The sequence below is a fragment of the Centrocercus urophasianus genome, unplaced genomic scaffold (genome assembly GCF_019232065.1).
Source record: "Centrocercus urophasianus isolate 14NV4802_14NV808 unplaced genomic scaffold, USGS_Curo_1.0 seq_11, whole genome shotgun sequence".
NCBI classification, from domain to species: Eukaryota; Metazoa; Chordata; class Aves; order Galliformes; family Phasianidae; genus Centrocercus; species Centrocercus urophasianus.
In genome coordinates, this window is record NW_024884253.1 from 89,668,612 (window position 1) to 89,694,946 (window position 26,335).

The 26,335-nt window shown below is 42.9% G+C and overlaps 1 protein-coding gene and 1 long non-coding RNA gene across 4 annotated transcripts in view; one reads left to right on the top strand and one right to left on the bottom strand.

Annotated features, from left to right (window-relative positions):
* The window catches only part of SLC12A7 (solute carrier family 12 member 7), a 67,891-nt gene extending 54,906 nt beyond the window's left edge, over positions 1–12,985 (bottom strand). For 2 of the 3 annotated variants that reach the window (XM_042809147.1, XM_042809144.1), the window contains exon 1: positions 12,846–12,985. In XM_042809147.1, the coding sequence (XP_042665081.1) occupies positions 12,846–12,963 (118 nt within the window). In that variant the 5' untranslated portion in view covers positions 12,964–12,985. Of the gene's footprint in view, positions 1–12,213; positions 12,310–12,845 lie in introns of those variants that run through there. The other variant, XM_042809146.1, reaches the window with a different exon arrangement.
* Positions 12,986–13,028: 43 nt separating this feature from the next.
* On the top strand, positions 13,029–22,833 carry LOC122155287. Its single transcript, XR_006167216.1, has 3 exons — positions 13,029–14,850; positions 20,242–20,399; positions 22,448–22,833. It is a non-coding gene; the product is annotated as an uncharacterized LOC122155287 (long non-coding RNA).
* The last annotated feature ends 3,502 nt before the right edge of the window (positions 22,834–26,335 follow it).

Below are 26,335 nucleotides of genomic sequence, written 5' to 3' on the forward strand. Positions count from 1 at the left end.
GAGGGGAGGGGAGGGGAGGGGAGGAGAGGAGAGGAGAGGAGAGGAGAGGAGAGGAGAGGAGAGGAGAGGAGAGGAGAGGAGAGGAGAGGAGAGGAGAGGAGAGGAGAGGAGAGGAGAGAAAAAAGCTTGCATAGATTTTGAAAACTAGAAAAAAAGTGCTCCAAAATAACAACTCAAAAGCACAGCCCATGCATGCTGGAATACGTTCTGATTATCAAGATACAATGAAATGTCCCTTTCCTAACAAAAACTTAAGTAGTGTAATCATGACATTAGTATTGGGTCAGATTAAGAACAGTCTAGCCACTGCAAACTGAAAACACAGAGGTCCCGTTTGCACAGGGGTAAATCCACTGTTAACATAAATAAACAATTTAAGGTTAAAAAAATTGGTTTAAAAGTCACTTAATATGAAATATCAAAATGTCATATTCAAGAAAATTACCTGTGGCAAAAAGTACAATTCTATCATCTATCTCATACATATTTACTTTCTACATGTCCAATTGTATTTTTTTAATGAGCAAGCAGAAGGACTCAGATAATATTAAAAAAATAATTCCTTACCCCTCCTACTCCAAAAACATACATTTTATTGAAGTACACTGAAGAGTAGTAAAATAGACTCAAACTTTTGAAAGTCACTGTCTTACTTTAATTCAAACTATGAAGACATCAGTAACCTTGTTTGAACACAACCTGCCTACCGTAATTTTTACATGGGATGAGATTGAAAATTCAGTGCAATCTACTTCATTTACAATTTACTTCTTAATAAGGAGTTGTTTAAATTTTTTCAATAAATCATTGATTTCCGACATTATAACAATTAATGGCTAGCACAATTTATCTAAATTAACTTGAAAAGCACAACAGAACGTATTTAAGCTCCTTGTAAACCCCTTTACGTAATGGAGGATTCCAATACTATATCCACTCACCTTATTTGCATCCCCAAGTTTTAATTTCCTTATTTCCCTTTCCCTCAGCTATTTTAATAAGCACAGTGTAATTTCAATGACAGCACGCTGTAAAATTTTAATCAATTCTTTACAAGGCAGCAGGAAGTACAGAATCTGGTACTTCAGTAAAATACTCAATAGACCTATGGTACCGTGTTTTAAAGAGACTCACTTGGATTTTGCCCACTGTCTTCATTATCTCGTTCATTCATAATTAAGGAAAATCAAATAATTCCTCTCTGATGATTCTTCGCATATCAAGAAGAGAAACAAACTGATGGTTGCTTCTTCCCAGCTTTGTGTAAGACCTCAAATCCTGTTTCTTACTAGTACTGGATTAATCCTGCAACAACTCATTAAGGATTCACACAGTGTGAAACAGGCACATGACACAGTCAAACTACATGACAGTCACAGAACCCACTGATCAGAATTAAGCTGAAGGATTTCCGTCAGCAATTAATACTATGCTTAGTGAAATGGGCAGGATCAAGTCACTCAAATCCCTTGTCTTTACCTAATAATAAATGCAGCTTAAGGTTTTCTTCCCATTAAATAAATTCACTTGAACATGCTTCCAGTAAATGTTAACAGCAAATAATAGCAACCTATTCCAAAGACTCATCTATGGTCAAAAAAGCTGGTTTATGCATCAAGTACATATGAATATGTCTTCAGCACATATAGCTGCTAAACACTGCTTTTACGGAGGAAGCACATGCAGGGTACTGAAGATGTAGCAGATGAATAAAACACTTTAATATATAATCATAATGATTTTGCAAGCTCTTTTTTACATTTCAAAACACTTGTTTTAGAAAAGAGATTCCTTTTAAGCCCTCTTTTCTAAGTTGTTAATTCGCTTTCAAATTAGATATATCAATATCAATGCTTTCTAGTTTGTGTAATTTTATATATTCTATACTAGCCTAAAGCAACTTCATATAAATGGTTACAATTCATTGAATTGATTCCATTGCTTACAACGTACTATTTCCTGTGGCGTAATCTTTTAATCACACCAGAAATCTACTTTTCCTTACGATCCTAACACCTGCATAAAAAAACAACAACCTGTGGAAAGGCCAGAAAGCACTGAAAGCCATTCCAGGAACATTTCCTAAAGTTCCTCTTACAAGACCTGCTTTAACTCACTGATGCTGACAAATCTTACCTCCTGTCACTTTCTGTTTACTCTCCTCAACAGCCTCCTCCACACACAGGCTGCTAAGCAGCTGCACAAAACCAGTCATGTCAGCAGTTTTTGAGGAATGCTATAAAATTCCCTTTCTCAGTCTGAAAAGACAATAGGCAAACCTCCCATTCTTCACAAAGCAAGAAACTGAATGTTTCCTTTCTTCTTCCAAAGAGAGAATGTGATTTTTTTTTTCTTTAGATACATATTAGTTTTCATAATAAATAAATAAATGTTTTCTAAAGAGATTACCACTCAAACTGTCACCATCGAAAGGCTCCCATAATGATTTCCTAAACAGGCTGGACACTATTTTTGATTGCTGTGAGTTAGCTAAAGATTATAGCTAATTAAGGAAACTAATTAAGAAAAAAAAAAAATAAGAGCCACCCACAAAAGGTAATACTAACTTTGCTTTCCTAGAAGGTGTAGCAGGATGTCTGGGATGGGGGAAATCTATCCCCGTGGGGAAAGAGCTACTCAGACACATTTGGGATTCCTAGTCTCTCCACGGCATGCGCTGGCTTCTATTATAGAAAAATGGAGCCCAGTGAGAGATGAGGGAAACACTGCTAGCTCCTCCGCCTTCATGGCTGCTTAGATTGAGGGCCTAGAAAAAAAGAATTACGACAAACAAGGAGAGGCAGCTGGCTGCTTCTACTGGAGCATGGCCTCTGTTAACAGCATTAAATCACCTAAATATTTCAGAACAAAATCTTGAGGAAGAAAATAACTCACTACATGATAGAGTTAAACAGCACAAGCATAAACTTGCTGCGCTTACAGATGAGGCCACCCAAACTGGCCCAAAACCACAAGTCAGGGCCCTGTCCACTGCAAGCAAAGGGGACCACGAGCAATCTGATTTCTATGGCCTTAACAATATTGGAAAAGAGAACTATTTAAAAAAAATCTGAACTATGGCCTTAACAATATTGGAAAGAACTGTTAAAAAAAAAAATCTGAACTAGAGGCCCTGGTAGAACTGGACCCGCTAGATATCCATCCTATAGTCATGCAAAAAAAAAAAAAACAAGAAAGGCCAGGAGTGTACCACCTGAGGACTGAATTCCCCTCAAATAGCTATGCATGTTACAGTTTCCCTTATACTACAGCCAAACCAATGAATGGATCTAGCCCAGCATTTCCAACAGAGGCCAAGAGAAGTGTAGTGGTCTGGTTACTAAGGCTATGGGATATGGAAGCTGAAAGAATTGTAGTAAATGGCCTCAAAATTCCTAAGCTAGCATATATTACAACACAACCAGCCTTAAAACAATGATTATATGACTGCCATATACAACAAGGAAAATCACTCTTTAATTCAATGGATTATGGCAGCCTGTTGACTGATGAGGCCTAATAATACAGATAAACCCCCCATAGTGGGGTATGAAATTCCATGAAAGAGCTCTGGAATTAAGGAGCTAGGTACGAGAGAAGCAAGCTATGAGGAGTCTTCTGAGAGTCCTGACTTGGTCAAATTCACTTGCAGGTATGAGAGACTTGATTCTACAGTAAGCTCCCTCCCCATTGCTATAGGACATTTATAGTGATCTTAAATCTTTTGGTGGCCTTTGAGGCCATAATTCAACAGCCCCACTCCTGGCAAATGTGGCATAACCTCATATGGGCCAAGGTACAGTTTAGTAAGATTGAAAAACGACATAGCCACGTCCTCCTAGATCTGTGGAGGCAATTAACAACAGAGAAACAACAATTTACACTCTCACCCACTAAGAGGGAAGATATCAGGATTATAAAAAAAGATTCCTTCACAGGCACAGAGGCTAGAAGACACCCCAACACTGAATCTAAAAAATGTACCTGGGGGCCCAAGCAGCCACAGCTGGGCCTCCAAAAGATTTCTCAACTCATGGCTTGAAGAGGGGGCATGGTCACCTGAGGATTAGGGCCTCCAAAGAGGAACAGAGGCCCTACGTCAAATTGGCAATATGCTTGTCCCCCCAAAAATATGCAAAGAGAAATGGCAACAGTTTACATGGGAGCTGAGATGTTTATAGTCCATGGTGACCCGTAAAGTTTCCAGTAAATGGGCTATTATAGGAGAGTATGGGGGAAAAATGATCCCTGTGGCACAAACCTCATTAAAATTGGGTGTTAGATGCCTTCCTCCTCAGGAGTACAAACTATATTCCTGTATTGGTAGAATAGATATTAGGCATAGATAAAGTGAGGGGACTGACTCTCCAAACTGATTTTGGAGAGTTCAGGTTACGAATTAGGAGTATTACTGTCCAGTCAGTACAGTCAATTCTGCAGGGCTATGCAAAGCATGAGTGCATTTGGGTGTCCCAGCCATGCCAGATCACTAATACAGAACAATATAAAATCCCAGGAGGTCAGGAAGAAATCACTTGAACAATACAAGAATTGGAAAAAGTGGGGATCATCAGACCAGCACGTAGCTCCTACAGCTCCCCTACACGGCCCGTACAGGAACCAGAGGGGACCTGGTGGATGACAGTAGACTATAAAGAATTGAATAAGGTCACCATCCCAATTCGCATGGTACACAATATTGTCACCCTCCTGGACACATCAAGTATGGAGCTAGAAACCTACTACTGCGACCTAGACTTAGCTAACATGTTCTTTAGTATCCTCATTGCTAAAGGATCACAAAACCAACTTGCATTCACATGGAAGGGCAGGCAGTGAATCTTTCAGGTCCTACCACAAGGATACATACATTCACCAATTTACTGCCATAATTTGGTAGCCTGTGACTTGGTGGGGTGGAATAAACTAGATAACATCAAATTATATCATTATATTGATGATTTAATGCTAATTTCTGCCTCTTTGGAAACACTTGGAAAAGTGGTAGGTTCACTATCAAACTACCTTATGAGAGCAAGGGTAGGCTATCTATCCACAAAAGGTTCAAGGGCCCAGACTATCAGTGAAATTTCTGGGAGTCATCTGGTCAGAGAAGACAAAAGTTTACCCAGTGCCATTATGAATAAGATACTGATGTTTCCAATACTAACTACAGCAAAACATCTACAAGAATTTTTGGGCACCCTAGGATACTGGACAACCATTTGTCATGGTTTTGTGATTTTTGTTATCAGTATTCCACATCATAACATCATGTAGTGCTATGGGAACTAACGAGTTAACTCTCCAGTTCCATGGATTTTGATAGTTCTGGGTACACCTGTCTTAGAAGAGAAGAACTACATATCCCAAAAGACTTTTCACTGTTCTGTTTCCATTTTCCATTCAGAGGGAAAGATCAAACTGTTCATAAATCACAAGATGCCCTTTTTCCCTTTCTGCTTGTCTCTGCAGCATCTGTGCTCCATACCCATCTCACTTTCAGTATTAGAGTAAGGCCTTTGGTTTTTGGACATTCTCATTTTACATGATTTATTAGCTTCAATTCCAATCATACTGTATTATATTGTGTTATCTTGCATTCCAATATCTTTTTTAGTAAATTAGCTTTCCTTCTCAGATCGTTGCCACTGTTTTGCCCATCTCCCTTCCCCTTTTCCCCCTCTCCTGGAGCATGGGTCTGTGGGTCTCCACACCCCATCAGTCCTGGAACCGGATCAAAGCAGCCTGTAAACAGTCAACATCTTCATACCCCACCTTGCACAAATCCTGAGGTCTCTGTATAGACTAATTAAGAAAGGCTAATCGTGAGATAAGGGACAGATGGAATAAGATGCTTTTCAGCAAGCCAAATCAATCATCAAACAAGCAAGGCACTTAGTATATTCAATCCCACTCTACCTGCCAAATTAGACAAGCAGGTAACCAGGAAGGGTTTGAATGGGGATTGCAGCAGTGTCAGGGTTCTGGTGTCAGGTTTGGTATGGAACAGAAGAAAAGTATAGCCCAACTGAAAAACAGTTATTGGCCATGTACTCTGCCCGGCAGGCAGAAGAGCCAGTAACACGAACAGCAGAGGCAGCAGTAAAAACAACACTACCTATTCAAGGGGGGTAAAAGATAAATCACATACTCCTAAGACAGGGATGGCCCAAGCCCAGACAGAGGCACATTGGGTTGCCTGTCTGGGGCAGTCAAGTCACTTGTCTTCACCATTACAAGAAGAGCTACAAAAGATAGTAGGCCCAGTGATGTACCATAGTGATGCTCCTGAAGAGACCACTATCGCTCCACCAGAGGGAAATCCTGTCCTAAAAATACCCTATCCTAGAAGACGCCTGGTACACGGATGAGTCCAGCAAAGGAAATCATATTAAATGGCAAGCAATTGCATACCATCCCTCAATTGAGGCCATCTGGTTCAAAGAAGGGCATGGACAGAGTAGCCAGGGGGCTAAAAGCAATGTGAATGTTTTTAACCCAGGAAGCAGGTGACAGTGCATTGCACGTCTGCATGGTTAGCTGGACAGTCTATTGAGGATTTACGTTTTGGATTGCACAGTGGGCCACTCAGGATTGGACTGCCCAAACCTGACCAATCTGGAGAAGAGACATATGGTTGGATGCATGAGACATGGTTAGGCATAGAACTATACACACCTACCATGTATCCAGACACCAGCCCACGCAGTCACTGGAGAATGATCACACAATCACAGAATTGTAGGGGCTAGCAGGGATCTCCAGAGATCATAGAGTCCAACCCCCCCTGCCAAAGCAGGCTCCCTACATCAGGTTGCACAGGTAGGCATCCAGACGGGTCTTGAATATCTCCAATATCTCCAGAGAAGGAGAATCCACAACCTCTCTGGGCAGCCTGTTCCAGTGCTCTATCACCTTCACTGTGAAGAAGTTCCTTTGCATATTGGTGCAAAACTTCCTATGCTCCACTTTATGGCCATTTCCCCTTGTCCTGCTCCCACAGACCACTGGAAAGAGGTTGGCCATATCCCTTTTTCTCCCACATTTAATATATTTATAAACATTAATGAGATCTCCTCACAGTCTTCTTTTCTCAAGGCTGGACAGACACATGTCTCCCAGCCTGTCCTCACAGGGGAGATGCTCCAGGCCCTTTATCATCTTTATGGCCCTCCAGTGGACTCTCGATGATGAAGTCAACACAGTAGCTTGGATAAGGTGGCTAGATGATTCACCAGCCGAGAACATCAACCACTAACTACATAAGAAGTTGTAACATTCTGGACAGAAAACAACATGGGCAGCAGTAAAAGCATGGGGACTGCCTGTTCAAATGTCAGATATCAACCAGGCATGTCAAGAACACAAAGCATGCTCCAGGATGAAGCTGAGACCTTTGCCAGAAACAACAGCACATCTTGCCAGAGGGCACCACCCCTTGCAAAGACGGCAGAACAACTACACAGGCCCTCTCCCTCTATGTGAAAGGGCAAGATATGCCTTGGCCTGCATTGACACAAGTAGATTAACACAGGCTTATCCAAAAGTGCCAAAAGCAAATCAAGTCCATACTGTCAAGGCATTAACTAAATTGATGGGAGCATACAGGACTCCCCAGGTCATCAAAAGTGACTAGGATATGCACTCCATAGGAACAATGGTATGAAAGTAGGCCAAGGAAAATAACACTGAATGGCAGTTCCATCTGCCTTATAATCTGACGTGAGTGCAACTGATAGAGCAGCATAATGGCATTCTAAAGGCCATTCATCCTTGCAGGGATGGACTAAGAGACTACACAAAACGCTGAGAGATCTGAATGAAAGACCCAGTATCCTGCACATGTTACAAACAACTTGGGCCTCCCCACTTAGGATCCAAATTAAGAGAAGTGACATACAACTGAGACCCCCAGTTGGAATGATAAATAATCTTCTGCTCCCTGCCCCTGAGAATCTAGAAGATGACTTTGGGAAGTGCAAGTGGGGCCAAAATGGTGAGGCTTACTTACATCACGGTGGGAATTATTAGAAGGGAAATGAATGATAATACCACAAGTAAATTGGCACTTGGCCATCTGAAATTATAATACACACTCCAATTTTCATTACAAAGGGGACCTTAATTATGTCACTCCAGCAGATCAAAACTCCCCCTTTGATACCTAATATAATTATTCAGTCGTCAATATCAGGCTAAAGGGTGCAGTATAAAAGGCCTGGACATGCCTCGTCCAAATGGAAAGTTTGACACAGGACAGGAATACGGTATGTATTTCACCATGGAGGGCAGATTTGCCTCTTTCAGTGCCAATTAAATACTTATTTTATTCTCCCCAAGGTCCATGGCTTGCCAGGAAAACCAACAGAGACAGAAGCAGAAGGAGTTCTGGTGTCACTGAAGAATTATCACAGTATCTTGTTCTTCAGTGACATTTTATGATGGACTTTCAAACATTTCTTGCAAAAGAAGCTGGAAGGACATATCCCACAGGGGTCAGTGCTGGGATCAATACTCTTTACTCAATACTCTTTAATATCTTCATTAATGACCCTGACAGTGGGGTCAAGCACACTCTCAGCAAGCTTGAGGATGACACCAAGCTGTGGGGTGTAGTTGACATGAGGTTCAACAAATCCAAATGCAAGATTTTGCACCTGGGTTGAGGCAATTCTCACTACCAATACAAGCTGGAGGATGAAATGATTGAGTGCAGGCCTGCTGAAGACCTGGAGTACTGGTGGATAAGAAGCTGGACATGAGCCAGCAATGTGCCTTCACACCCCAGATAGCCAACCATATCCTTGACAGGATCAAAAGAAGCACAGTGGAGGGAGGTGATCCTGCCCCTCTACTCTGTGCTGGTGAGGCCTCACCTGGAGTACGTGTACAGATGTGGAGTCCTTGGTACAGAAGAGACATGGACCTGGTGGAGCACTTCCTGATGAGGGCCACAAATGATCCGAGGGATGGAACACCTCTCTTGTAAGGACCAGCTAAGAGAGCTGGTCCTGTTCAACATGGAGAAGACTCTGAGGTGACCTGATCTGTGGCATTTCAGTATCTAAATGGGAGCTATAGAAAAGGGACAGACTCTTTAGCAGGGTCTGTGGTGATAGGATGTGGGGAAATGGCTTCAAGCTTCAAGAGGGTAGATTCAGGTTGGACATAAGGAAAAAGTCTTTTCCAGTGAAGGTGGTGAGGCATTGCAACAGGCTGCCCAGAGGTGTGCTGGATGCCCCATCCTGGAAACTTTCAAGGCGAAGCTGGATCAAACCCTGAACAACCTGATTTAGCTGGGGATGTCCATGTTTATGGCAGGGGAGGTGGATTAGGTGACCTTTAAAGGTCCCTTCCAACTCTAAATATTCTATAATTCTTACGATAATTGAAGATTATAGATTCTTTAAGTCATGATGAAAAAACTGTATCCACTCAATGGGAAATAATATCAGCATCACAGCAAATGTCACAATTGCAATTATGAACCAGACTGCAAAGGATAGCTTGACCCTGATATGCTCAGCCATTGGTTCATGTTCTGAAACAGTGGAGTGTATGGGAACTGCTAGGTCACAGCCTGAACCAGTGATTGAACCTGGTAAAGTGGCAGGGCAAGCCCTGGTTGCACAGGTGGAAACAATTCCCCTTGTAGCTATTAACAAAGCAGGAACACTTGCCTTGACATAGCTCCAATCATTATGAAATGTGAATGGATCAATTAGAGTCCCATGGCAGAGCTAGAAACTTGTCAGGAGATGATCTGGATGGCCAATGCCCCTCAAAGCAAAGATGACTCCTATACTTAACAATGGTGTCTGAGACCAAGTGTCATGTATGCATTTCTCTGCAACAGGAATAGTATTTTCCATTTCAGAGTTGTATTACACAACATTCCAGGGGTAAAGGGGAAAGCAACCAATGGCTTCTGTAAAAGGACGCTGTTTCCCAAAGCTAAAGGAGCTAAAGGAGCTAAAGGAGAGAATCAACCAGCATGTGCGTAATGGAAATACAATTTATACAGTCTGCAAGGATCTCCGATACAATCTGACAAAACAGCTAGTCATTCACTGAACATGCTTAAGGAAGTTAAGCTGCCATAGAATCAAAAAGGAGATCTCAGATAAGCCATTAATGTATAATTGAATAAGAAAATAGAAGACATATGTGTTGTACTCAGAGCAGAGAGGTGGTTAGAACGTAGTTTGACAAATCGTATTAACAGTTTCTAGCATTAAGTTTATAAGGTGACAGGATTGAGCTGTGACTTTATAAAATCATAAGCGATCTGAAGAGGGATTGACAAGTATTAACTTGATTTTACGATTAGTTCAGGAACAAAGAAACAAGAGATTATATGCCTACGAGCAGTAGACTTTACTGCCAGTTTATAACATGCCTAAAATGACATGCCATTTTCCTGACTGTGTAAGGGGGAGGGGAAGGTGTGCTTTTTAATAGCTTACTTGAAGATGAGCAGGTTTGTCACTGATACTCCTTGTAACTGAAGGTCTTCAACTTAAGAATTTTTGTAGGAGTTACTTATCATATTCTTTTGTAAATAAGACACTGCTATTACCAGGTAAATAATACCACGGGATGCTAGTTATGTTCTGAAATACTTGATATGTTGGATGGCTAATGAAAAACAAATTAGTATAAATCTGTCAAAACTTTGAAATTAATCAACATTCACTATTGATACATGTAAAGATAAGGGAAGAAAGCCAGAAACTCTCAAAAAACTTCATTTATTGCAGTACATTCCTCCTTTTTCCCTGCTTTTACCAATTATTCCCTAACTACTCTTCCTTCACTTGTATGGAATTGCAAGGACACTGAACAACACAAGCACATACAAATTCCTCCTGCTACTTTGTAGTTATGGAAGGCTCCAACCTTCACTTCTGTCTTTCAATTCATACACCAATTTCTACACTTTGCCCCTCATTCTTCATCACAAATCCTATCTTAGTAAGTACTATAATCCAATCAAATAGCCACTCACCTAAACTTCCCCCTCTTCAAAGATGTACAGGGATCACACAAAAAGAATATTTCAGAATTCCATACATTCACGAAGGAGTGAAGAAAATACAGTAAGAAAATCCCAACTTACTCTATGATCACATAGGTTATCAGCAGAGAATGCATGAATAAGTACACAGAACAGTTGATAAGTATCTTGATAATAAGTCACCAGGAATATTTTATTGGTGATTCAATGGCTTACAGTCTGTTTCTGCTTCCTTCCAAAACAATTAAAAAGAAAAAAAAAAAAAAAAAAAAAAAAAACCCCAAACCAAACACAAAAGAAACCACTGCTGCAGACAAGACAATTCCAGAATGATTACTCACCTTTTACATCAGCTAATTCAACTAAAACATAAAATTCTAGATAGCCCAAATAATAAAATCATGTAGGGTATTTAAACCATGGGTAATCTGAAGAGGAATGTACCATTCCACCTCTTTTCTTATTTCCATCCCCGCTCTTCACTGTATCCTCCCCGCACCTTGTTACAACTCTAGCAATCATCGTATTTTTGCAGCACTCATTCAGCTCACCTTCAAGAACAGGAGAAGCATGTTTTTCCCCACTGCATGAGTTTTGTTTTCTGGCAGTTTAGCAAAAGCCTTTAGATGGGCTTAATCACACTACCTTTTAGCTGCCAATAACAAAGCTTGTATTTTAGGATTTTTTTTTATTAAGTTCTCAGGAGAATGAGCTACGGATAACTATTTGATTACAAAGCATTAATTTAACAATCTTATGCATCACAGCTTTACACAGTACACACATCCATACAGTACCTCAAGAAACATTACGTACATTGCTCATTTCCTCAGCCCGTGAATTTGAGTAGAGCATTTAGTCTCCTTTACTGAACTTGGGCTCAGAACACGTTTTGACTGTAATGCAGTGTCCAAACTACCACGTAAGACTCAGTGAGTCTTCATACTGCTAGCAGCAGTTCAGGGACCATACTTGGAACTGCTGCTGCAACATGCTCTGCAAAGAGGAAGTTCCTCAGCTGAAGGAAGAGTTATTGCTTCCCTAGACAAGCCTTACCGCCTGAGTGAGAAAAGCTCTTATTTAACCCACCGCTGCTTGTAGACAAATGTTCATCCTGTCGCCAAACAGGCTGCCCTGAGGACTGTCCTGCTTACAACGTTACAAAGCTTCACCTCAGGCTCTGTTCTGCTCACCTTCGCAACTTCAGGGGTGAGGCCTAGCAGAAGGCAAGGCTCCTACCACAGCACTGCCAGGCAGCAAAAACCTCGCCTAATGAGAGACGGATGCTGGCAGAAAGGCACACGGCTGGCCCTGAAACAAACCACCTACGATTACGCTTTTCTCCACGGCCTGAAACTTTTCCTCCTGCCTCTTGCTCTAGCATACTCTGGCAGGACTTGACTTTTAAGAAGAGACACATCTTCCACCCTGCCTGCTGCGCTGGTTCCTCCTGCTCTCCTGAGCAGGCGATAGCAGGCGGACTAGCCGCTCACTGCGCTCGGCGGGCCGCAGCGCCGCTCCGAGCTGAGCCGGGTCTGCCCCTCGTCCCAGCCGGCGGCGGTGCAGCAGCGCGCGAACAGAAGCTCTCAGCCGCCTCTCGCGTTGGACTTTCACCCTCTCCCGAAGCGCACTGCCTCACCTGCGTAGGCAGAGCGGACGCCACCCACTACGGAAAGGAAACGTATCCGCCCCAGCAGCCGGCGCGGGGCCCCCCGGGAGAGCCTCGGCCCGCTCGACCGCCCGGCAGCGTCGCTGCCCCTGACGCGGAGACGCGGCGCTGCCCTCACCGAGCGCCCGCCGCCACCACCCCGCTCCCCTCTCTCACCGCAGCTCCGGTCCCTGTTGTCCTCCTCCTCCTCCTCCTGTCGCCACGCATCCCGCTCCGCCGAGTCCCGCTCCCCGCCCTGCGCCTCCACCGGCACCACGGTGAAGTTGGTGGGCATTGGCGCGCCGCCGAGCCGCACGCGGAGCCGGGGACGCGGCAGCACCTCCTCCGAGGTAGCGGGCAGGGTGAGCTCGGCGCTACCGCCTCCCTCACGTGAGAGCCGTTTCCTCGGGCGGCGGGAGGTGGTGGCTTAGTGCCTGTCTCCACCTCCTGCTACCGCCGCCCCTTTCCTCGGCCGAAAGCGCTTAGGCCGAGGCTGTCGTGCGAACGGCGGGGGCCGCCTGGGGTGCGCCGCAGGGGAAACGAAGGCGAGATACGGTGTCGGTGAGGGTAAATAGGTCCAGCCGAGTGCCGTTGCGAAAGCGGCGTGAGGAGGGTGTGTCTGGCCAAGTGCTTGGAAGATAAACTGGATTATTTAGTTTCGTTTGTTTGCTTTCTAGCCATGGCTATTGGGCACGAAAAAGCTCCTTCTCCTTTGTCGTATCTTGACTTCCGTACGTGCCTGCAGCACTAGGGCTGACAGGCTGTTGCTTCTCAGTTAGCAGCAGACAGAGGCTAACTTCCAAAGGAAACTAGGGCCAGGCTGTAGGGCGCTGAACCTCTAAGGGATGACACCATGCACGAGTCCTAAGCAGGAGCTTAGCAGATCAGCTTTTGGATACTTTTAGACAAAAGAAGTCCTCTGCACACTACGGAATTGTCAGATGTAAGTGGTTCCTAGAAATCTGCTCTACACAGCAGCTGTCGGTTTCAGAGGACAGCGGAAGGCTCCACGATCCATGCTAGAGTGCGCATATAAGCTCTGACCCAGGGTGAAGCAAACTCCAGGAATCAGTGGATGGGCTTATCAAAAAATTAAATATTCATGATGTAGCGTTTGCGATGAGCAGTAGCTCTCAATTACCCTAAACTTCCTTCTCGGTGCAGGGAAAAAGTGGCAAAAGCAGGTTTGGAAACTAGAGCCTTTTTTTTCTTCTGCTCTCCTCCTTTCCCAGCAAAGTTCTGTAACAGAGCAGAAGAATTCCGTCAGTACATACCAATGCCTTTTGTAAGAGGACTCAGATAGGTTTGTGGGTCGCATGCCTCAGTGGGATATCTACCTAAAGCAGTGATTGAGTAGAGGCCTCCAAAGAAGTGGGTGGGAAATTGATTCTGGCCATCAAAATGATAGTGAAGTCACAGATGTGGAGATAGTAGGGCTCACCGCAAGGAAAGGAGAGAGAAAGAGACATAACAGCTGGATATCTAGTATGGTCTTGGTAGATCTGCCCCCATTCAAACTATGGTGTAACTACAGTAATGGGAACGTAGCTACGTGAAAAACAACTGTCTTAGGAACGTCCTTCCCCTGTGTTGTTCCAAACTCCAGAAAATGAGTGGAATACTGCCTTTGTTATTGACAGTAGATTCACAGTGTTATTAATTTTACTGCAGAGGCAAGGATATTTTGGAGCACATTTTAGTTTAATTTCATCATGGTACAGGTAATTATCAAAACTAGTGATACTAAGAAACCAGAAACAATGATAAATTATACTGACAAATGTAATTATCAAAAATACATAAACATAATAATTCTCTCTTCAAAACATGCTGAATAGTGTCCATAGAATCATGCATGAGCATTGAAAAGAAAATCAGAAGTAACTAACTGGTGATTTTTGAGTACCACCAGAGGTGCTTAAGAATTCCACTGGAAGAAACAAAGATACTCATGTACAATGACGTACGTAAAAATCTTGTCACAGATGGTAGAGTGGTGAGAAATTAGGATTGCGGTGTTTAATTCTGATTCAATTTAATTCTGATACAATTTCTATGTTCAGGAAAGGTCAAGAGCCAAAAAATAAGAAACTTTGGAACGAACAACTTTTGAATGAACAGAGGAACCAATTTCTTTTAAAGCTCCCTTCTGTTGTAAACATGGAGATCCACATGATGAAGTGTAAGTGTAATTCTATAAAGAATGGTAAGATCAAACAGGGTTGTGGATTATCTCCAATTACAATGGATACTCTGTAATATGAGAGCTGTGATTTCTGAGCGCCCGGATTCCTTTTGCCCAATATGAACCAGAGAATGGGAAAAGAAACTCTATTCTTAAGTTGTTTTTCTTTTTCTTTGTTGTTCATTTCAACGAGCGTGAGAGAAATAGTGTTGTAATACGTGCCAGGTTTAACACTAGATCATCTTTATTGTACCCTTCCAGGGATAAGAAATGAGAGAAGAGCAAAGGTAGAATGAGATTAAGACATTGTATGGATCTGTGTATAAAATGCACACTGTTGGAACGATGCATTACATCATTAACTAATAATTCATGAAATATTACATCAGAGTTTTTATATATATAAATAAAACCCAAATCTCTCAACTTGTGACAATATTGCTTTGGACCACCACAATGTTTTTGTTTGGCAAGATGGGAAATAAGAGAGGGGAGCTGAAAACCGTGGTGCACTTGGGAAATTTTGATCTTGTTGCAATCATGGAAACATGGTAGGATGATTCACAAAACTGGAACACCACCACATTTTAGAAGGGATAGGCAACGTAGGAGGAGTGGGTGGAATCATTGCCTTCTGTGTTAAGGAGTGGAGGAGCTCTGAGAAAGAGCCAGGAACAGGCAGAGAGCCTGTGTGTTAAAATTAGGGATAGGACCAATAGAGGACAGTTGGTGGTCAGGCTCTACTACAGGTTGCCTGTTCAGGAGGAGCCTTTTGATGAAGCCTTCATTTGTAAGCTGAAAGAAGTTTCACACTCAAAGGTTCTCATCCTGATGGATGATTTCAATTAACCAGATATCCACTAGCAAGACAACGTGGTGAGCTGCAAGTGATCCAGGAGACTCCTGGAATCCATTGACAATAACTTTCTGGTTCGGATTTTGGACAGACCAATAAAAGGTGAAGTGTTACTGGAAACGATGCTCACTAATGTGGAGGAAGTTGTTAAAGATACTGATATTGAAGGCAGCCTGGGCTGCAGCAACCACACCCTGGCTGAGTTTATGATCTTGAGGCACTAGCAAAGAGTAGAGTCAGGGCCCTGAATTTCAAGAAAGAGATTTTTTGATTGTTTAAGGAATTGTTGAATGAGATCTTCTAGGAAGAAGACCTTAGAGACAAAGGAGGTGAACAAAACTGGCTACTCTTAAGGATGCCTGTCTGAGAATGTTCCATTTCTGAGAATGTTCAGAATAAGAAAGGAGGTAAGGGAGGCAGGAAACCAGCATGGCATGGCAAGGGCCTGCTGATCAAACTGAGGGTAAAGATAGGCAGGTACACACAGTGGAAGCAAGAGTGTGGCACCTGGGAAGAATACAGGGATGCTGTCCAGACTTGCAGATAAGGGATTAGGAAAGACAAGACACAGATGGAACTTGGTGAGTGTTGTGGTTTTGTGGTTTTCTGTTAGAATTCCTCATCACAACAGTCAGCAAGACTCTAGACTCTCAAGACTCTAGACACTGTACGAGTGCAGTCAGTGCAGTCTTCCTTTTCTAGCAACTGCCAGCTGTGAATGAATCTGTTCTTCATTTTAAGAGCATTATATAAAGAATTAAAGACCATTATGTTTCTTGGAACTTACTGGTTTCTTATTAGGCTCATCATTTTCAGTTTCAGAGTTGCATGTATGTGTAACCAATTAAGGGCACTGATGGAGGTATCTGGCTGGTACCTATACAGAGGGAGTAGCTAATTTTACAAACAAGCACAAGCTTGGCTTGTGCTTACCGAGCTTTATATAAATCTATACAGGAGAAAGAGAGTTTCCAAGCTGAGATGCAAAACAAAAGGGTAAATCTCGAGTCAAACCTGTCCAATCACAAGACGCACCAGTATCAATGTCAGTTGCCCTTGTGGAGGGGCAGAAGTGGAAATGGGTGTCATCAAATCTAGAATGGAAAGAAGTAGAGGAAGATCCAGGTGAGGGGCCTGTCCCAAAATCGCCATAATTGAGAAAGGCAACAGAAAAAACTAAGAGACATGGAGATAAAAGTGAGGAGGAGGAAGCCATTGTTACCACTACTCATAGATCCCTGAAAATGGGTGAAATCTAAGGCTCATGAAAGGAGCTCATACGGCACCCAAACAAAACTATTGTCACCTGGCTGCTTTGGTGTTGGGACAACAGGGCCAGTAGTGTGTTTCTAGATTGCAACAAAGCTCATCAACTGGGAAGCTTTGCCAGAGACTCAGCTATTGACAGAGGAATCAGTAGATGTCTGGATGGAGTTGTCACCCTCTGGGAAGGAGTGTCACTAGCTGTGAAGGAAAGATATCCCTTCACAGATGATCTGGAGCCTGAGATGAGAAAGTGGAATACTGTTGAAAAAGGTATCCGGTATTTGAGAGAAACAGCCATGGCAGAGATGTTGTATGACCCCATGTTTGTTCCTAACAACCCACCATGATCCTGAGAGAGTTAGGAGTACATCTGATATATGGCAGAAACTCACAAGAACAGCACTGGAAAGATACGCTGGTATACTTGTAGTAACGTTCCATAGGGTCCTTGATGAGGACCAACAAAGAAGACCCCGGTTTTTGAACTGATTGTTATGCTTCAAAACTTTGAACAAAAATTACCTCCATCCCATGCCTCCATATCAGCCATTTCCCAGGTAACAGAAAGACTAGATAAACTGGGTAAGATGATAGATAAAATAATGAAGAAAAAAACAGGACGGTATGTTGGAGGAATTGTCTCCAATTAATTAATTGATTAATTGTGATGAACTCATGGCGGTATCAGAAACACCTGATGAAGATCAAGATGATCAAGAGTCTGCTGAAGGAGCTGTTCAAACTGATTAAAATCTCAGCTATCAAATGCAAATGTCTTCCTGCTTGAGCAAATTACAGTAGTAAATCTATGTTGCATGCTGCCTTGTAGAGTTACTTCCGTAAACATGGAGGAAACATGAAGGAAACATGTTCCGTAAACATGGAGGAAACATGAAGAAATGGCATAAAAAACCCAATCCTGCATAACAAGCACAAGTGAGAGAATTGCAAAACAGATCAACCCCCAATTAAATTGCTCCAGTTACTGCAGATAACCAAGACAGGGGCCCTGTCCTCGGTGGGGGGGGAAGGAAAACTCACTTTTTAACAGCCTCATATGGCCAGTGTGTAAAGCCAGTGGAGAGTGGAGGCTGATGGTAGACTACTGTCTGAATGAAGGCACATTCCCACTCAGTGCTGCTGTGCTGGACATGTTAGAACTCCAGTATGAACTGGAATCAAAAGCAGCCAAATGGTATGCCACCATTGGCATTGCTAACACCTTCTTTTCCGTTCCTTTGGCCACAGAATGCAGGCTACAGTTTGCTTTCATCTGGAGGGGTGTTCAGTATAACTAGAACCATTGCCCCAGGAGTGGAAACAGCCCAACCATTTGACATGGGTTGATCCAAATTGCATTGGAACAGGGCGGTGCTCCCGAGCACCTGTAGTACATTGATGGCATTGTGTGGGGTAATACAGCAGAAAGTTTTCAAGAAAGGAGAGCAAATAATCCAAATTCGTACTGGTTTTGCTACAAAACAAAGTGAAAGGACCTGCCCAGGAAATTCAGTTCCTAGGAGTAAAATGGCAAGATGGGCATCATCATGTCTCAGCAGATGGGATCAACAAAATCACTACTATGTCTCCACCCATTAGCAAGAAAGAGAGACAGTCTTTTCTGGGTGCAGTGGGCTTTGGGAGAATTCTTGTTCCAAACTACAGCCTCTTTGTAAGCCCTCTTTATCAGGTGACATAGAAGAAGATTAATTTTAAGTGGGGCTCTGAGCAGCAGCAGGCTTTTTATCAGATTAAACAGGAGATAGCCCATGCCGTGGCCTTGGAGCAAGTGTGAATGGGACAGGATGTAAGGAGCATCCTTTGTACTGCTGCTGGAGAGAAAGGTCCCGCTTGGAGTCTGTGGAAAAGAACTTGGACTGGCAACACAAGGGTGAATTATTTCTAGCTCAGTGGACCCATGAGACCTCAGGCCATCGAGGAAGAGATGCAATATATAAGCGGGCTGGAGACAGAGGGGTGAATTTAACTATGGACACTATTGCACAGGTTATTAATGACTGTGACATATGTGCCACATCTAAACAAGCAAGAAGATGAAACCTCTCTGGGGGGAAGGGCAATTGCAAAAGTATAAATATGGGGGAGTGTGGTAGGTTGATTACATCACCTTGCCACGAACTCATGATGGTAAACATTATGTGCTTACCGTGGTGGAGGTGGCTTGAAACATATGCAGTACCTCATGCTACTGCCCAAAACACCAAATTCAGTCTTGGGAAACAAGTCCTGCGGTGACATGGCACTCCAGAAAGCATTGAGTAAGGTAATGGAACTCATTTCAAAAATTCACTTGTGGATATTTGGGCCAAAGATCATGGCATTGAGTGGATTTATCATATCCCCTATCATGCATCAGCTTCTGGTAAAATTGAACAATAAAATGGATTGTTAAAAACTATGTTGAAAACAATGAGTGGTGGAACATTTAAGCACTGGGAGAAGCATTTGGCAGAGGCCACCTGGTTGGTCAACGCTAGAGGATCAATCAGATTGGTTCTATCCAATCCAGCTTCCTACATGCTGTAGAGGGAGATAAGGTCCCTGTGGTACATGTAAAGAGCATGTTGGGAAAAGCAGTTCAGGTCCTTCCAGCTTCTGGGAAGGGCAGACCTCTCCATGGAACTGTTTTTGCTCAGGGACTTAGGTCCACTTGGTGGGTGATGCAATGAAACGGGGATGTTCAGTGTGTGCCACAAGGGAATTTGGTGCTGGGGGAGTGCAGTCAGTAATTCCATGTGTATATGTATATAGATATGTGTGTGTGTAATGCATTGTATGGGAACTGCTGAGTCACGGCCTGAACCTCTGATTAATCACCTGAGGTGAGCCTTGAGTCAGCCAGAGGAGCACAGGTGAAGGCAATTCACCTGTGCTGCCGGAAGGGGGGGAGCCAGGCTCCACCCCTCCTGGACCTATTTAAGAGCTGGCTACCAGAGGGGAAGGATCTCTTCTGGAGATCCCCTCTTTGGTATCTTCTGGTGAGCTCAACCCAAGGGTAAGCTCTTCCACTTATTCTCTTTTGTGATCGTTGTCTGCTTTGCCTTACTCTCATTGATTGTATTGCGATTGTAACATCTTGATTATACAAAATTATAACATCTTGGTTATACATGCATGTTAATTACGGTTTGTTTGTATATAAATATATGTCAAGCATGATGGAGTGATGTGGAATAAGGGGTGGAATGTCGTGGTATTGGGTTTTTTTTGTTTTTGGGGTTTTTTTTGTTTTTTTTTTTTTTCAGTATTTCACATCAGAACATCATATAAAGCAGTGGGAGTTGAAGAGTTGATGGTCTGTGGACTGCCATTTTTTGGATGTTTGGTTTTTGGAGGCAAGGGGAGAAGCAGCATTTCCCCAGCATACTTTGCACCCAAGGAAGAAAGGTGGAGGTCCTGGCAGGTCAGTCTGCCTCTCCCTCTCTCCATCACTCTCCATCTCTCTCTCTCCCTCCATCTCTCTATCTCCCTCTCTCACTCCCCTCTCCCACAGTGTGGGCCCACGAGTCCCCTGCCATTGGTCACAGGATCTGGCCAGACAGCCTGTAAACTGTTAACACTTTTATTTTTCCCCTCTCTTCTTTTCCAGACTGGTGGGCCTGGTGTCCCCACTTAGATCTAGAGATAACTGTGACAGTGAAGGATGTTAAAAACAACAAGAGGGGATTCTATGAGTATATAGGTTGGAAGAGAGAGGCTGAAGAGAGGATACCTTCTTTGTTAAATGGAAAAGCAGGTAGTACATGAAGTACAGGTAGTACATGAAGTACTCCATGAGTTCTTTGCCTCCATCTTCTCTGGCAGCTAGAATTCTCACATCTCTGAAGATAAACCTCTCAGTGTGAATCTGGGGAGCAAACTCTCTCCCACTGTAAGGGCAGTGCAAGTTCAAGACTGATTCATGAGACTGAATTTGTACAAGTCCATGGGGCCAGGTGACATGCACCTCAGCATCCTGAGAAAGCTGGCTGATGTGGTTGCCGAGCTACTGTCTATCATATTTGAAAAGTCATGGCTGTCAGGCAAAGTCCCCAGGAACTGGAAAAAGGGAAACATTGCTCCCATGAAAGGGAGGAAGGAGGACCTGGAGAACTACAGGCCAGTGAGCATGAGGCTCTATGCCTGGGAAGGTCATGGTACGGATCCTCTTGGAAGATGTTTTAATGCACATGAGGGATAAGCAGGTGACCCAAGACAGCCAGCATGGCTTCACCAAGGGAAGGTCATGCCTGACCAATCTGGTGGCCTTCTATGGTGGAACGACAGCATGGGTGGACAAAGGGAAGTCAACTGGTGTCATCCACCTGGACTTCTGCAAGGCCTCTGACATGGTCCCTCACCACACCCCGTCATTGTTTTATGTTTGATTTTTTTTAATCAGTATTCTGCATCATAACATCATGTAGAGCACAGGGACTGGAGTTAATACTCCAGTTCCATGGATTGTTGATATTTCCGTGTACCTGGTTCTCAGAAGAGAAAAACTACACATCCCAGAGGGCTTTCACTGTTTTGTTTCCATTTTCCATTTAGAGGGAAAGATAAAACTGCTTGTAAGTCACAAGATAGTCCCTTCTTTTCTTTTATTGCTAGTCACTGTGATTGTGGAACAACTCTCTTATGAAGACAGGCTAAAGGAACTGGGCTTGTTCACCCCTGGAAAAAAGAATGCTTTGGGAGACCTAATTGCAGCCTTCCAAAATTTAAAGGGAGTTTATAAGCATGAGGAAAATCAACTTTTTACATGGGTAGATAGTGATAGGACAAGTCAGAATGGCTTTAAACTAAATGGGAAGAGACTTCAATTAGATGTCAGGGGGAAGTTCTTTACAGAGAGATTGGTGAGGAACAGGTTGCCTGGAGATGTAGTGGATGCCCCATGCCTGGAGGCCAGGTTGGATGGGGCCCTGGGCAACCTGATCTAGTACTCCATCTAGCAGCTGGCAACCCTGCTTTTGGCAGGGGGTTGTTAGACCTTGATGATCCTTGAGGTCCCTTCCAACCCAAGTCATTCTATGATGCTATGAACGCAGCAGGCACACCATTAATTCAAGCAGATAGATTCAGGTGGACGTTTATGAAAGCTGCTCTGTAATTAATGCACAGCAGTCATGCCATGAAAATGAAGAGTTGTTCAGCCAGCTTATCTGTGTGAATCATCAGATTATGATAAGGAAACTGGGTACAGAGCTGAATATTGGCTCGAGTGCTTTGGAAACAGTTGTGTCAATCTTGGAATATTACAAATTTTTCACTGTGTGGGTCCCACAAATGCTTACACAGGAGCAGAAAGAACACTGCAGGAAAGCTTGTCAGGACCCACTGAACCAACACAAGGCTGAGGGTGACAGTTTCCTGGATCATGTCATTACCAGTGATGAGACATGGTGTCACCTTTGCAAACCAAAAGGTTATAGTGGGTGAAATGATGTGCACTGTCTTTTGGGATAGGAAGGAGGTGATCCTTCTGGACTTCCTGGGACCTGGACAAACCATCAGCTCTGACCACTACATCGCAATGCAGATGAAGCTGAAAGCTTGAATTTCCAGAATCAGGCTCATGAAAAAAGAGACATTTTCTCTGTCAACATGGTAATGCCAGGTACCATACCAGTTTGAAGACCATGGTGCACATTGTCAATCTTGCCTGGGCTGTTCTACAAAACCCACTGTATATTCTGGATTTATTCCCTTCTGGCTTCCTCCTGTTCAGACCAAAGAAAGGTGGACTATGTGGGCAACATTTTTCTAGCAGCAACATCATAAGATCTGTGAAACAGTGGGTCATCTCCACTGGTCTGTTTTTTTTATGAGCATGGAATGCAGGCTCTCATTCATCACTGGTGAAAATACATAGCTAATGTTGGTAACTACATTGAAAAATAGCGTTATGTAGCTGAAAATCTGCTCTATCAAACAGTGTTGTTACGCTTTTTGCATTTGTTATAGTTTCCATGAAGATAAATAGGAGGCATTACTTGTGGAGCAACCTACTTAGTAGACATTAATCTTATTAACAAAACTGATTTAGATGGAATCTTCTATTCAGCACTCAGAAATAAACAGTCCGAAAACAGATGTAAGGAGATGTGAAAGTATAGAAAATCTAATTTTACATGAAATAAAAAAGGGTTAAATTAAGGCTAATAATCAGTATGCTATAAATATAAAACATCTGATAAAATGATTTTGATGAGGCCTCTAATATAAATATTTACTCATGTTGTCCTATGGGTTATTGAAATGTTGAATAAGACAGAAAATAATAGTAATAAAGATGGAAGAATGTACAGAGTAAGTTATGCATAATGTAATTGGTCATCACTCACTGACCAATGCCCAGCCAGTTCTCAAGCACTGGCAACCCTCCTGCCAACCCTCCTCAATTTTATAGTTCAATGTGATGTCATATGTTATGGAATGATACTTTTGGCCAGTTTGGAGTAGCTGTCCTGATTTTGTCCCCTCTCAGCTTTTTGTGCACATTCAGTCTCCTGGGTGGCGAGAGCAATTTGAGAAGCTGTGAAGTCCTTCAGTTAGTTGAAGCACTTACCAGTAACAACAAAATATCAGTGCTTTATCAACATTATTTACATCCTAAATTTAAAAAGCTGCACCATACCAGACACTAGGAAGAAAGTTAATCCCACCTAAAACTGGGACAATGATAATCATGTTTTGAAGGAAAGACGATCTTGACATTTAAGTTTTGCAGAACAAAATTATATGTCTCAATGGTTATTCTAGTATTACAGCCCTTTTGATTTGGTTTGGTATCAAATTCAAATTAGGATTTGCTCTGACACTTTTATTTTTGGACTTTTATAGTAAAGGCTGTGGGTGACAAAGATTGCAATAATAGGTGATGGAGGAAATGTTTATAATTGGAATGACACATACAGGCACGCTGCCATAAGTACATCAGAAGGATCAGGACTGCAGGAAACAAACATTTATTTTGATAGAGCGTTGGAAGGAAAGGGGACCCAAGAGAGTTAGTTGACATTTTAAGTACCACTTGGATGGTATCCTGGTGTATCAGCGTGTTTGGAATCGAGGATGAGGCACAAAACACATGTTCATGCACATTATCAGCCAAAGTGAGTATTTAAGTGTTTTATTGCATATATACCAATCCACCAGGAGATTGGTGTGATTAGCCATAAGGTATGGGATCAGTAGGCTCAGGACCTTGCAGGCATCCCTGCAGAGGCAATGGTCATTACCACCATTCCCGAGTTCTTTTGTCATTTCAGTGTGATTTCCATATACCGTACAGTTTGTTCTGCATGTAGGTCTTTGGATAGTTACCAAAGTTAACTATCTTCAGTATGGTTACTGCAACTGCAGCTGTGACACCAAGGATCATTTCAGTTCAGACTGAACTTCTTCTGTAGGTCAGAAGGTACCTTTGGGCGGTCAGACAGTCCATTCACACCTGGGAAGCCTGATCTAGAGGATGGCAACTCTGCCCATTGCAGAGGGGTGGAACTAGATGATCTTTAAGGTCATAGAGCCATTCTATGGTTCTATGATTCTTCCAAGCTCATTTAAGCATTTATTCCACCCTCAGCAACTTTGCTGAAGATATGTAGCTGAGTCAAATGGCTGACATACAACAGGATTATGGCACTGCTCAACAGGACTTGGATAGACTGGTGAGTTGGGTGGAGAGGAACCTTATGAAGTTCAACAAATGTAGTGTCCTACACCTGGGGAGGAATAACTGCATGCATCAGTACAGGTTAGGGGGATGGCCTGCTGGAAAGGAAGATGGCCTATGGAGAAGGACTTGTGGGTCCTGGTGGACAACAGGTAGGCCATGAGCCAGCAGTGTTCCCCTTGTGGCCAAGAAGGCCAACGATATTCTGAGGTGCATTAAAAAATTGTGGCTAGCAAGTCAAGGAAGGTTCTCCTACCCCTCAACTCTGCCTTGGTGAGACCCCATCTGGAGTACTGTGTCCAGTTCTGGGCTACTTGCTTAAAAAGACAGGGATCTTCTAAAGAGAATCCAGCAGAGAGCTGTAAAGATGATGAGGGGCCTGGAGCATCTCTCTTGTAAGTAAAGGCTGAGAGACCTGGTCTCTCCAGTCTGGAGAAGAGAAAGCTGAGAGGTGATCTCGTAACTTTAAAAACATATAAAGTGGCGGAGACAAGTGGATGGGACAGACTCTTCAGTGGTGTGCAGTGGCAGGACAAGGGACAACAGGCAAAAACTCTAACACAAGAAATTCCATACAAACATGAGGAAGAACTTCTTCATAGTGGGTGTTACTGAGCACAGGAACAGGTTTCCTAATGAGGATGTGGAGTCTCCTTATCTAGAGATACTCAAGACCTGACTGAACACCTTCCTATGCACTTACTGTAGGGAACCTGCTTTAGCAGAGCTTTTGTCTTGATTCCCAGAGGTCACTTCCAATCTCTGCAATTCTGTGATCTTGGGGAACAATAACTAAAAACAATGCAGTGTAGTTCAAGTTTACTATTACGTTTTTCCAATCTGACAGTTGACTTCTAATGAGAAGGCTAAACCTTCTCATCCTGTGGCTAACTTGAAAGCCAGCTATTGTGCTTTTTATTTCCTGAGTTGACGACTCTCTTTTATGAGGAGGAACGTCACACTGCCATCAGCCAATTCTTTATGGTCTTTTAACTCTGTAATCATGGAGTTCAGTTTAGCACTTAGAATACAGCTCAATTTAGCACTTCACAACAGACATCTAGAGAGTCAGTGTTTCCATTGCCCAGGTGTTCATACAAAGGGTGTCTGTGAAGATGCTGCAGTAGCTTTCTGTATCTGAAGCAAAGTATTGGACTGTGCCTCTGCCTTGCAGTCAGAACACATGAAAACAGAAGCTTATGACAACTGTTGCAGATAGTCACTGCCAACAGTGCAGTGTTCTTCATGTGGAATTCTCTGACATTGGAGCCTGGTATAGGGATTGTCCTTTTCTACTCACAGTAGCTGAGATTGGTCAGTACAGAAGTTTCCAAAGTGCAAGTCATGTCAGCCAGAGGAGGAGAAGCAGGCTGAGAAACTTCCTAAATGAGATCTGATTATCCTAGGATCTAGTCTCAACAGTTAGAAGTTACAAAGAAACTTGGAAAGAAAAAAACATATTGTGTTTTAATTTGAGGAATTCTGCATAAAGCTGCTGAACTGTTCAGTACGATAGTTGAAAAGGCCACAGTAGGCAACTTTGAGACTCAGCTTAATTTGTTTCAGCCAGCAAAGCTGGCTGTTTGAGAAGTGATCTTGTTCTAACCTAATAATTCATTTATGAGGAAACACGACAAAGAAATCTACTGCTTCCATCCTTCTCCATCTTGAGTGAT